Raw genomic sequence first — 14,316 nt, 5'->3', positions numbered from 1 at the left:
CACTTTTTCTTTTGTATTTTAGTATATGAAATAGGGAATATTCTATTTTTCTCTTAATTGTCAAGTGAAACACCGATTAATTCCCCCCTGAACATGTGGAATGAGCATTTGATTCCGTCAAGTTGGTCCTTATTTTCAAATCTATAAAAAATGAAATATTGTATAATTCAAACAATAAAAAACAAAAGAAATAATGAGTGAGGGACATCATCGACTGTCTCGCCCGAGTTGTGCATATCACTGTTTTGTGAAAATGAAATAAGCAAAACTTTAAAATGTCACAACTTTCTTATTTTACATCCCGATTTCGATGAAATTTTCAGTGTTATGCTTGTTGGATTTTTCTATATTTCTTCAAATCAACAATTTTCTGGGGTGGACTTGACCTTTAAACACTTTTCAAATTGCATGCCATTAAACATTCCTAAGACGAAAGTCATATTGGGGTCCGGAACTCTTGTGGGAAAAATAATGTCGCACCCCGCCGACGCGAAACAACTCCCCGCTGGAACAAACAAAGAACCCTCTTACGCAACAGAGCAAATCTCCCAGGTCTTTGCGCATTACTGCTTTGATCATGCAGGTTCTACATATGTACATACCTTCACGCTCACATAACGGGTTCGGTAGGTCCACAGGTTCACCAATGAATGCTGGGAACTCCTTGGGTTCACAACAAACAAGTTCTACATAGTGTTATACCTGCACAATTCCATTTCAAGCACACGTCCAGAACAGATATGAGCAGCATGTCCAAGAAAGTCAAAGGTAAATTCACTTTTTTTAAAGTTATTTTGAGTTTGTCTGTGCGTGTTGAAATGATCTGTATGGTGTAAACATTGTATGTAATTACGAACATCGAGGGCAGTTATAAATAACTGGGTAATATGATCTCTTATAAGAGGTACATAAATTATTATGGAAGTACCCGGGAAGTACATTGTCATGCTTACACGTTTCACTCCCCGTGTAAACAGTGTAGTGATCTATTAATTTAGGGGTATCGCTTCCGACGATTGTGATAATTACGATTTGATTTTTTTTCCGATAGGGCCTTATAAGACCCCCTCGTAATAATTATGAAATTAACGTAATATTCCCAGCAGCATGCCCGGCTTAGGGCATTAATTATACATTTATTTATTCATTTATTTAATTTAATATATTTAAGCAGGATAAAACATGCGCAGCGCAGTTGTTTTACATCATGGTCCTGATACAATTAACCGGTTTAAAAAATGAATATAAAAATGATATCTATTCGTAAATGTCGCGTGTATTTACGCATGGAAGTACATTCGATCGCGATCCGAGCTGATACTTTCAATCAACCTTTCTGTAAAAGGACATGTTTATCAACTGTTTGCAGTGACTCATGAGTATAATACATTTCTCACTAATCAAATAGACCGAGCGCAAAGCGCGAGCTGAAAATTTTTGAGATATTGGACCTGAAAACTGGACTGGTTAAACACATTTTTAATAAGAACACAATAAACAAGCGCGAAGCGCGAGCTGAAGTTTTCATTAAATTTGGAATTTAAAAGAGAACATTCGAAGTAATATAACCATTAAGAATGTCGGCATAGAACTAACCAACTGTTGCGAGCGTGAACTGATTTTTTTTGTACAACCTGAAAATTTGACATTTTCAATACTCATTGCAATCATGAACATGATTGTTATCTAAATTCTAATCAAAATTAGATTTGAAGTCGGACATTCCATGCAGTTTTTGTAATCATGAAAAGGAAGGGTATCACTGAAGGATGCGAGCGCGAGCTGAAAATTTGGGATATTTTGCCTTGAAAACTAAACATTTTTACATGTTTTTACATTAAAACAAATTCAGTCTATGCATCTGTAATTGAACAAGCTGTGTATCTTAATGCGAGCGAGAAGCGCGAGCGGAAATTTTTGATATTCTGAGGGAAATTTAAGAAAATTTTAGCAAAGTTTTTACTAAATATATCATTGTCTGTAGCCTACACAGATCTCCCCACGGTCGCATTGCAAAAATAAATCGTAATTTAACGATAATTGTATGCAATTTTACATTATCTTACCTCAAACTCTCTGATTTTACCGACAAAGATAATGAATTCAAAGACCAATTAAGAAGTTTGAACAGCCAGGCGTGACCCGATAGTAGTCGATTTGACAGTCCCATAGGCTCAGTACACCAACCTAGAAATGTTCTTTCCTATGAAGTTTTTTTCTTGATTCATGTTCCTATAGGGTCCTAGAACAAATTCAGCTTGGTTGCCCAAACGGCAACTTTGGGCAATTTTGCTAATTTGCATAAATCCAAAATGGCCGCCAGATACCAACTTAAAAACTTAACTTTTGAGCCCCTTGCACGAAAATGGTGATGAATAACTCTTTTTAGGGGGCTTGTGGTGTGGAGAATCCATTTCTACTATCAATTTTGCCATATAAGGTCATCTTCAGGTCAAATTCAAAATGGCCGCCGCCAGACGCAATCTTGAACAATTACATTTAAACCCCTTGCCCCAGAATGATGAGTAATACCTCTTTTTAGGGGTTTTGTGGTGTGAAGAATCCATTTCTATTATTAATTTTGCCATATAAGGTCATCTTAAGGTCAAATCCAAGATGGCCGCCAGATCGACGCCATTTAAAGAAATTCACTTTTGAACCCTTTGCCCCAGAATGATGAGCAATACCTGTTTTTAGAGGTTTTGGGGTGTGTAGAATCCATTTATGTTATAACTTTTACAATATAGGATCATCTACAGGTCTAATTCAAAATGGCTACCAGATGTCATCTGGAAAGCTTGATCGAGCTTATGACCACTCATCCCAGACTAATATATAACAGCTCATTATAAGATGTTTCAGTGGTGTGTAGTATTCCTCTCGAATAAGTTCGAGCAAGTTCGAGAAGTTTACTCGATTTCCACTCAACCTCAAGGTATTCAGGGATCTCCTCTTCCTCGTCTTTACCATCCTGATCTAAACAATGCTCAAAGACATCTCCCTTGATATTCTCCATCTCGACACTTCCATTATTTCCCCATGGTGGCACTTCCTTAGATCTCACCTCACCTTCCCAAGGACATTTGAGTCACCATACAGATGGAAGAAAGAAGAGTGCACTTTGCGACGTGTACAATCACATTTCTGTCAAGGATTATGAGAGAATGCTAAGAGCTGGTGAAGTTATCATAGACCAAAAGTTCTCCATCACCAGTAATCTGCCAACGAGAGATATCACGAGGAGCAAGAACAACAAACGGAGGCTGGCAAGCGTGTCGAGTATGCCTACCTTCAGTCTAGGCATGGATCTAGTAGTAGGTCCATGGTCTAGGGTAGCATACGACAATGGAGACACTTGCTGATGGTGTGTTTGCTCATGATGAGGTAGATATCACCTTGATCTCCTGTTTCTTGCAGCAAGCTGTGGTCAGAAGGTGATTCGTGTGCTTATAGCGATGACACATACATTTTTTGTCCTGCTTGACTATTGGGTTAATCAGGCGGAGCTATAGTGCAAGGTACAAATGGAACGGTGAGATGGTATAGTACTGGATATCAATACAATCTGTGTTGACCTGGGATCAAAATGTTTGCAATTGCTTGATGTTCATGCCCTCAGTGGATGCGACACGAAATCACCCATACGGCAAAGGCAAGATTAGTGCACTCAACACACTATACTTGCCTGGGATTGTCAAGGTTTGGCTAATATACTTGGAAAGGTAGGGACCACTCTCACAGATCTGATGGAAACAGCAAAACCCTTCTGTCTTGCTATGTAAGGCCATCAACCAAATGTGTCTATGGAGTCAGCTCCCTCTCCCTCTTCATCAAGAAGAAAAAAAAAATCCTGAAGTAATGGCCCTACCTCCAACATCTAATAATCTGTTGCCGCGTGCGCTTCGAGCCCTGGTGATAGCTGTAGATCAGTACCAGCCGCGATGAGCCCGGGGATATAGCTCACTTTGGATGGGAGATCCGAGATGAAATGCCCGTTCCTGTCATTGCTCAAGGTGTCCCTACTCTACCTGAACTGATTGATGTAATTCGCTGTCAATGTAGGTCACAGGGTAAGAAATGCAGCACTGAGATATGTGGATGCCACAAAGAGCATTTGTCATGTATGACATTCTATAACAGTTCAGGTAAAGTGGAATGCTGCAATCCATACACTATCGTTCACAATGTCAAAACTGGAAATGACGAAAGTGTCGAGATGGAGGATGTCGAGGAAGAGGTTTTGAGCCTTGTTTAGATCAGAATGGTGAAGACCGCGAGGAAGCTTAGAGGATGTCCCTGAATACCTTAGGGGCGAGTTGGATTAAGACTGATCAAGTTAGCTTCCCGAACTTGTTAAAATTAGAAATATGTTATGTTTTTGCTCAAAGGCTGTACAAATATGTAATTTCGTGATAGATGTTCAACAAATTGTGAGAGACACTAAGTGAAGAGGAAGTGTTTACCGCTGCTTGAACCCTTCCAAAGAGGTCCTATCAGTCTCCGAAAAGTGGTTTCAGTAATATATTTTTTTTAGCTTAGGCCTGTCAGCCATCTTACTATACGTTATAGGCCATTTACCCTGAAGCAGACCAACTATTGAAAAAGAGAAAAACTTACAGAAACACTACCTAAATCCCTTATTATAAGTTGTTATATAGTACTCTTGGATTAGTGATTCAAAAGCTCAAGTTTCCAAGATGACATCTGGTGGCCATCTTGAATTAAACCTGAAGATGATCCTATAAACTAAAATTAATAACATTAATAGATTCTATACACACCAAAACCCCTAAAAAGAGGTATTGATGATCATTCTGGGGCAAAGGGTTCAAAAGTTAATTTCTCAAAATGGCGTTGACCTGGCGGCCATATTGGATTTAACCTGAAGATCTTCTTATGTGGCAAAATATATATTAGAAATGGATTCTACGCACACCAAAACCCTTAAAAAGAGGTATTCCTCATCATCCTGCTGCAAGGGATTCAAAAGTTCAGTTTTTAAGTTGGTATCTGGCGGCCATTTTGGATTTATGCAAATTAGCAAAGTTGCCCAAAGTTGCCGTTTGGGCAACCTAGCTGAATTTGTTCTAGGACCCCATGCGAACACGAATCAAGAAAAAAACTTCATCGGAAAGAACATTTCTAGGTTCGAAAAATGTCTAATCGACTATAGGTTGTCATTTTCCCGCGACAAGCGTCAGTCCAACAGCCCTGCGCTTGCGTAACAGACAATATAATTTTTCCAACATCTCAGACTCCGCATTTTAAATTACACCGACACACAGGTTTGCCTAATCAAAACCTTGTCTACCCCATACCTTCTCTCTTTGCCTTTTCTCCTTTTGTTTTTGTTCGTTTCTTTCTTTCTTTTTTTTTCTTTCTATCTTTCTTCCTTCCTTTCTTTTTTTCTTTTTCTCTTCTTCCCTTTTTCTTTCCTCTTTCTCCATTTGTTTCGTTCTCGCTCCTTCCCCCCATTTTCCCGACGGCAGCGCTGATTTACCGACGATATCCAAATTAGTGGGGGGGGGGGGTGCATGTACTTCCTTAGAGTAGAACATGGGAGTATGACCGGGGAGTATGATTGATTTGCACGTGAGCCTACTGTTGATACCGAAGCATTGTGTAAATGGCTGAGGAAGTTGGACTGTGGACTGCATGACTTAATTCTTTTATATGTTTTAGAGTGAGCGCTATTGTCGTCTGAAGCAGCGCTGAAAGGTCAAAACTTGAACCATCATTATGTACCCGATCCAAATTTGTGCCAAACGACCGTGTATACAATGAGAGTATGTGTATAAACATAAAAATGGATATAGGCCCTAACTTCTCCTATAATCTGCACGTACTGCAGACTCTCTTTTGTGATCTTACATCAGTTTATGATTGGGTCAAAGCTGGACAGAATCACTAAAGGCACGCAATCGCACATTATCGAAAGCATCAGTTCTGAAATCATACAAACAGTTTTACTTTGACATATTTATTGCACTTTCGTACAGTGTCACATAGTCACTCAATATTTCCAAATAAATAGGCAAAACGCTTTTTTATGTGATGTAAAATTTTAATTGGCATAATGAAGTAAAAAACGTTCCTTAACGTCCTAACCCTGTATTTTCACAGAAATTAGAAGAGAATAAATTGTACAGGAGCAACACATTATACCAATGATTTCTTATTATATTACAGAAATGAGAATAAATAGCAAATTTGTTCGTGTGAACGATAATGCATGTATATAGTATCCTTTTGGAAATCGGCCTGGTATCAGGCTGGTAACATAATCTGCAAGCACAGACTCAGATTTTGACACTTCAACCAATTATACCATGTCTTGAATGACTACAAGCCAAGCTCTGTCTGGTAGAGCCATTCACAATACATAGTGATACTAGTCTCTCTTCTTCAGTCACTGTATTATGCGAATTGCGAAAACCAAGGGTCTGTGCCTGCAGACTAGCCTCTAGCCCTACATTCATTTTGAAGATAAACAGATAGACAACATTCTGTTATGTGCTAGGGTATTATGATAGTAACCCACATTATTTTGTTACCTTTGAAGAACCATCTCGAAAATACCTCGTCAATTCAATTCTTTCTAAATCACTCATTGAACAAAGTGAAACAATGAAAGAGTAACAAGCGTAACAAGCGAAACCAGGTCCATTTCGGGGGGGGGGGGGGGACTTGGTCGGACTGGTCCCCCTGTTGCATCACAAATTGTCTCCCCGCGACAATTTGTGCAAACTTTAATTGGCACCACAAATTTTCACCCCTGCACAAATTGTCTTCAACTACCAGTCTGGTGTGTACCGCGTCATGATGTGGGTCGTTGTTTGTGGTAAGGTTGTGCGCGTTGTGTGAGAGGTGAGTGTTGTTTAGTTTAGTTTACTCCAACGATGTTGTAGGACTAAGCCTGTTCATCGATCAAAGTAGAATGTCTATTGCTGCTCTCCTTCAGACAAAATTTGATGCACTATTTGTTGGCATGTGTGTGTGAGGGTGTGTGTGTGTGTGTTTGAGGGTGTGCGGTGTGTGTGCGTGTGTATATGTATGTTTGTATTATTATTATTTTATTATCATGATTATTATTATTATTATTTTTTTTTTTTGGGGGGGATTGTATCCACTTGGTCTAGCAGTAGCAGTTGGTCAAACTCTCTGATCGTCTGATACTATACGAGCTAAACCCATTTGCTCTAGTAACAGTTTGGTATAACTTCCACTTGGTCTAATTATATAGGACTTGGTTTAATGTATAGGACTTGGTCGAATATAATTGGTCGGTATAATTGCCTAATCATCGATTAGCCAAATGGTCTAATCGCCTTTTCGTCTAAATCCCAAATAAATATTTCCAGTCTGTTACAGGAATTGACCAAGTGGTGTTAGACCAATTAGATATTATACCAAATAGAAATTAGACCAAATGTAAATTATACGGAATGGTAAAGAGGCAAAATGACAATTATACCAAAAGGTAAACTGGTTGTAGACGAAATTGAATTAGACCATGTATAGGATGAGGCTAAACGGCTATTAGTCAAATCGGGTTAAGACCAACTGGCAATTTACCTTAGGGGGAGAACAGCAGCAGAGCCCGTTGAAAATTCGGTTTTTATCCACTTGGTCTACCAACAGTTGGACTGATTTTCCGTTTGTCTAATAACACATGGGCTTAACCCATTTGGTCTACTAATAATTTGGTCTAATTTTCAATTGGTCTAATATATACTTGGTCTAATTTTCATTTGGTCTAATGACCAATTCGTCTAATAGCCGAATGGTCTAATTGCATTTGCAACTCTACATGGCCCATTTTGTTTCTCTGTTAAGTGTTCAGTGAAAAGGGCAGCAATTTGTGGTTTCCCTTCCTCCACAAATTGTCGCCTAAATGAGGCGACAATTTGTGCAGTGATGACAATTTGTGGTGTCAAACTTTGCACGCAGGGGCGACAGTTTGTGGTGCAACATCCCCCTTGATTTTCCATCTTTAAACAGCAGCCTATTGGAAATCGATGGTTTCATTAGATGGACCAAAAATCTCATGAATCAACGCCTATGCAAATGAGCATATTCATTTCATATCGCGAAGTCCAAGTCAACCACTACTTCACAATACAAAACATTCTTTTTAAAACTCATTTTCGTGTCATCTCTATAAAGGATTAATGGAGCGCCTTAGGGCGGGTGAGAAGGTCATTTGCGCTGAGGGATATATATTTCTATTTGAGAGGAGATGTTACGTAAGAGCTGGACCGTTCGTTCCCGAGGTCGTTCTTGATCACCCGGAGCTCGTCAAGCAAACCCATGAGGAGTTCGTCAATGCAGGCAGCGATGTCGTCATGGCTTTCACGGTATACTCTATCATCTAAGTCTTTCTTCAGGGTGGAATTTTGTTCTTTACTTTTCAAGATCAATCATCACCTAAACGACTTTGATATAACTTCATGGCTATATCCTAAGTAATCAAATATTTCTTAAGGGTGAAATTACAGTATTAGATTTGTAGGACCAATGTAAGGTAGCCTATACAATGAATGGAAAATGATGCTTACTATTCTTTATCATTTCAAACATCCCTTTGATGTCAACCCGACATTAATACGGACCGAAGGAAATGAGCTTATGACAGCAGACTATTTTACAAATCACTTATAAAATTCATTTTCAGTTGCTATTTTTTTTCTTTCCTTTTTTTTTTTTTGGGGGGGGGGGATGGGCGGAGGGATTGGTGATGCTTGAAACGATTTTAACCCCCCCCCCAAAAAAAAAAAAAAAATAATAATAATAATAATTTTTACATCCCAGGACAGTTAGGCAGAGAAATGCCTGTCATTCAGTTTTTGGTAGAACATATTTTGGAATAAATTCCAAATAATCCAAAGCGTTTCACACAGTCTGTTTAGATTAAATTTGCTATCTTCTACCCATGAGAGCTTAAATAATAATGAATTTAATCATTTTGATTATTTTTTCTTTAACTCCGCATTAATTTTCATACAGTATTATGCGCATCGTGAGAAGCTTGCTCTTATTGACCGAGAGAAAGACATTGAGAAGATGAACCGTACTGCTCTTCGAATTGCCAGAGAGGTAGCTGATAAGACGGGTACCCTGGTCGCTGGTGATATATGTAATACCAACGCTTTCGATCCAAAGGATCCTACTTGCAGAGAGAAAGTTAAAAATATGTTCAAAGTAAGTCTTCCTGTCGGGATATAGAATATATTCTAATATAACTTGTTTGAATATGGAATGATTAAAAACGATTATAGAGGAATGACGACTTTGGATAAAAGAAACACTGTGCAAGTACAGAATGAAGAAGGGTGATAGGGATAAGAGAAAAATAAAAGAACGTAGATGGTATCGGGATGCGAAGAATGGTCAAGACGATGATTTTGTCCGATGGGCCTTCAATTACCCAGGAAATATGTACACGAAGGAGGATAGAAATGAAGTGGACTTGGGAAGATGAGAGAAATCAAAGCGCACGAAGAACATTGACAAAAAGACTTATGGAAAATAATGGGATGGTGCCAGGTTTGGTGGTGGTGGTGGTATTGATGATGATGTCATGATTCATGAGTTCTTGCTCTCTTTTCTTTTTTTGATATCACTCCTATGGTAGGAGCAAATATTATGGGCTGTCGAGGAAGGCGCTGACTTCATCGTAGCAGAGACTTTCGGTATCTTTGAAGAAGCTATGATTGCTCTGAAGGCCATAAAAGAATTTGGAAGCGGTAAGATGAATATGTTAATCGAATAAGTTTAAGAATTTTTTTTGACACTTTAAGCCTTTTACCGCTATCAAGATAACGAGTCTTTTACCGCTATCAAGATAACCTGGCTCCGCCTTAAACAATTCGTATGTTTACCTAGTTGAATCAAGTTTGAAATATTGTTACAAAACTTTTCTAATGGTATATTCTTCAACTAACTTTTAGTTTCTTTACAAATTGTAATTTTAAGGGCGATTTGCGATGGTGTTTTTGCCTGAATAGCGATTCGTGATTGGTAACTTGTAGTTGGTACAGCTGTAATGATCTTGTTCCATAAAGATAGTGCAGAATGCAGATTGAAATATGAAAATTTCACAAGTGTTAGTTCATGTCATATGCTTTATTTTAAAGATGGGGAGTAAGTTGAGTTTGACCTCTATGAAAATATATCCATGATGTCATTTCCTGTTACAGGTCTCCCTGCGGTCATCACCCTGTCTGCATGTCAGACGGAGCCAGTCTCATTAGATGGAGTCGATCTTATAGAATGTTTCAGACAGCTGGAGGCTGCTGGAGCAGATGTGATGGGTCTGAATTGTGCCAGAGGACCTGCCACTATGTTACCACTCCTAGAAAATATCCAAAGCGCTGGTTTTAAGGTAAGTTAATAAGAAGAAAAAGAAAAGAAAAAAAAATGAAGAAAAAAAATTAAGAAAAAAAGAAAGATTAACAGAAAAGTAAAAAAAGGAGAAAAAAAAAAGTAAAATAAAGTAACAAAAAAGGATGAAGGGAAAGTAGCTTTCCATCCTCTCAAGGAAGGCTCAAAGATTATAGCAGTGGCCAATTTTTTTTACTGGTTGCCAACACATCGGAAGAATAAGAAGTCTACTATTTTAAATCTGTTTCCAATCTCACCGGAGGGAGTGTGAACTGAGCACGGAGAGAGTGCGGAGATGAAAACTGGTATTTAATTTTTGAAAATATGTACGTAGGCGGGTGGTGAGTTTGGTTGTGAAAAATATTTCCGAAAATAATATCTTTGATTGCGGGAATAGATTATCAAATTTCCATTGAGTCTCAATCTGTGGGTTGAAACTCGATGAGTCAGAGGTTTATCCAGGGGCAGACGTATATGATTCTGTAACAGGGCGGGTAGGGTTATGCCAGGTAATTCCCATGACAGACTCTTTTTTGGTGTTAACTAGCTGTAGACTGTAAGTTATTGGATGCATCTCTTATGTGATATTTTTGTAGTAGTCTAATTATAATGTTAAAAATTTGTCAATTTCTGATGGGAAAATTGATATGCCAGAAATTTCAGTGCTAGCAGTGATATGTGTATTTTGAACAAATAAATCGATTTATGTAATGACATGATAATGATAATAGTAAATGCAATTTATTAGGCGCCATATCCATTCTGTAAGAGATGCTCAAGGCGCACATCAAGTGAAGGGGAAGCAAGCAAATTAATACATAACAAAATATAACAATGTACAGTAACTGTTGTTTTGTTAAATGACATTCATTGTGTTAACTTACTGGCTATTTGAAGGTTAAGATGTAATGATTTTTTTATCCAGACTCCCATTGCAGCAGTTCCTGTGACATACCGAACAACAGAAGAAATGCCATGTTTCTTTGGACTCTTAGACCCCGTAACAGGTAAGGATTCCCAGTGCTAAACAAACATAAAATATTTTCAACCCTTTCCGAAAAGTATGATCAAACATATTATGTTTATATATTGTGCTATGCCAGTTATTTTTTAGTGATAACCTTTTTTTTATTGGTTGTCAGATTTTCGGGGGGGGGGGTGGACTGTTGATCCATTTTCCCTCTATGATCGAATGTGTTTTACATTACAAACACAGTTTTCTACAAAGTGACACTCCCCCAAACCCCAAATTCTTGTAGGGGTAAGGTCTTGCCAACATATCTTATTGAAAACAAACGAATTCAAACACTTAAGATTTGTGATCGGTGCTAGGTGTATTATATGTAATATGTTAAACATAATTATGTTTCTTTGCAGTAAACATTTTGTTTAGAGAAGGTACATGGCATGAGTCGTGCCTGGCTCACTTATCTGAATATAATTAACAAAAAGTTATAACTAGAAATGATTTTGTTATTGTGCCCCTTCCCTGCATCTTCCTCTGTTCCAAACACATCTTCACACACACACACCCCCACACACGCAAACTTTTAAAAACGTTCAGGTGACAGAGCTTCAACAAAATACTGAGTGACAACGTGTTTTAAATCTTTTTATCTGTAACTCGAGTCCTGAAGCATATACCGCTGCGACATGATGCGTTATGTGATGTTATGCGTTAGAAAAGTTACGACATTATGCGTTGACTGTGACTATATGCGTTGGACAATTCAGGCATAATGTCACTTCCTGCGACATCATGCGTTGGTGTTACATTATGCGTCCCAGTTAGACATCTGGGCCCCGTTGTACAAAGAGTTATGATTGATCCGATGAATCGTAACTCTATGGAAATCCATCAGTGTCATAATTTTTTTTACAGGAAATTTGCAAAATGTCCTTTGTAATCAAAGGAGAACACCCCAAATTGTCAAGAAATCAATGAATTTATGGATATGCATTCATATCTAGAATTTTTTTTGAACAAACATGCATTTCGTATGTTGACTTTGCTGGCTTGCCATAGTTACGATTGATCGGATCAATCGTAACTCTTTGTACAACGTGGCCCTGGTCTGCACCTTTAAAGGTACGACGATGAACGTATCAAGATGACCAAGGATCCAACTTGACACGGTCTTTCTATCATGATGCCACCCCGCCTGCCCGTCCGCATCGTCCGTTTGGCCAAAATCAGTTGGTTACAGAGTTCTTCTGCGCTGCACATTGTCCGAGATTCCTAACTCTACCTTTAACTGCGCTATGATCAAGTGGGGCAAATAGGACCTGATGGATCGTGTGAAGGCCTAATGGGGTAAAGCCTTAAAACACAAACCTAATTGCATTGGCAGCTACCCGATTTAAGGATTTTGAAAAAAAATTAATGGCAGTTACTAAAATGACTATCTTTCATAAACGACCCAATTTGCCCTCAAAATTGATAAGCATGCTTAGACATACTTTCTTACAATGACTTCTCCCAAACAATCATGACAACCTTTACACGTTCATGAAATATGCGAATTCTACATTTTGGGGTAGAATTCACATTCCCGTCAACACATTCAATTTCTTCGTAGTCTATGTTCCCAGACCATATAAACTCTCTACAACATTATGTATGTCAAAATTTTCAATTCAAAGTACAAGTAAACTGTCATTACACAATATACAAGACGCACATGCGTACGCACATATAAACGAGAATTTTTTTGTTGTTCATTGCCAAGCGAACTTTGGGAGCATTTGAAGAATGACATCAACCTTATTGTATATACGCGAGGTTCAAACTTGCACCCCGCCATCCGCTGCGGGCATGCGCAGGCGCGGTGGCGAGTGAAAGGTGAAACTATGCTCCATTACTTGCTCTGCACCTTTTTCCAATAAGTTGCACATTTCTTAGTGTTTATACCTTGTCGATTGTTCTTCTGTCCTGTTTTCGTTCAAATCACACCCCAGTCAGTCACAGTAGACATCAAGGCACTTATATTTCGCTGTTACTATCATTTTACCAAAGGTGAGAAGTCGTTCCCTCTCAACCTCGACTGCTATTTCAATACTCGAAATGACGTCTCTAAGTTCGGTCGACGCTGCGATGAACTAGGTATCAACTACGTTGGTCTTTGCTGCGGTAACTCACCACATCTAACCCGCAGTTTAGCCGAATCACTCGGCCGCGTCACTCCATCGTCAAAGTTCTCCCCTGACATGACTCTTCATTGTATATACGGCAGCGATGATCGTGTCAATACCTATTTAAGAAAAGATGTTAAGGCCTCTTTTACCGCCGAAGGCGAATGACGTAAAGCCGTCCGGGCGGGGAAGGGGGGCCTTTGAGATTTCAAAACGAACGAACAGATCAAAACCTCATTTAATGGCTCGGTCAAAAGTACCATTAAGAACTGCTACCAACGATTTTTTAAAGATAATTTCATAAAATCTTTTCAAGAAGGCCGTGCGAAATCAGCGTTCGAGACCGTTTGTAGGATCGCAACGTGGACGATGGTCTTGTCCAAGATTTTTTACGTCAATAACGTCAATTGTAACAATTCTAGAAGCCTTAAATTCTTACGATAATTGTAAGAACGCCTTGAGTTGTTCATAGAGGGCTCTGACGAATTCGTCAAACGCCCTTCGAAGGGAGATTTGTATGGCGCTCTTATGATTGACTCTTTGCGTTTGTAAGGCGTTCGCAAGGTACTCGTAAGGTGTAGGCAAACAATTTATGCAACTGTTGAGTATAATCTTCGACCATCTTGCGAGAAATCGTAAGATGGCCGTAAGTCTTTCGAAAGAATAACTCAAGGCATTCTTTCGAAAAACGTATGAATTCTAGGGCTATTGTTTAACCGAAAATCGTTTCGAGTTTCAAGAATGTCTTGAGTTGTTCTTGAAAAGGCCGTAAGAATCTATGCCCCATCTACGAATCTCAAC

General features: G+C 38.7%; 1 protein-coding gene across 1 annotated transcript in view; it reads left to right on the top strand.

The window, feature by feature from the left end:
- Positions 1–383: 383 nt before the first annotated feature.
- LOC129259157 (betaine--homocysteine S-methyltransferase 1-like) overlaps positions 384–14,316 on the top strand; it is a 15,234-nt gene continuing 1,301 nt past the window's right edge. The window contains exons 1-7 of the mRNA XM_054897448.2: positions 384–768; positions 8,167–8,357; positions 9,007–9,201; positions 9,635–9,746; positions 10,200–10,384; positions 11,309–11,390; positions 13,400–14,316. The exon at positions 13,400–14,316 is cut by the window's right edge and continues 1,301 nt beyond it. Of these exons, the coding sequence (XP_054753423.2) occupies positions 651–768; positions 8,167–8,357; positions 9,007–9,201; positions 9,635–9,746; positions 10,200–10,384; positions 11,309–11,390; positions 13,400–13,683 (1,167 nt within the window). The 5' untranslated portion in view covers positions 384–650 and the 3' untranslated portion in view covers positions 13,684–14,316. The remainder of the gene's footprint in view (positions 769–8,166; positions 8,358–9,006; positions 9,202–9,634; positions 9,747–10,199; positions 10,385–11,308; positions 11,391–13,399) is intronic.

The sequence above is a fragment of the Lytechinus pictus genome, chromosome 4, assembly GCF_037042905.1.
Source record: "Lytechinus pictus isolate F3 Inbred chromosome 4, Lp3.0, whole genome shotgun sequence".
Classification (NCBI taxonomy): Eukaryota; Metazoa; Echinodermata; class Echinoidea; order Temnopleuroida; family Toxopneustidae; genus Lytechinus; species Lytechinus pictus.
Note: the sequence above shows the minus strand (reverse complement) of the source record. Positions and strands in the feature narration are given on the sequence as shown.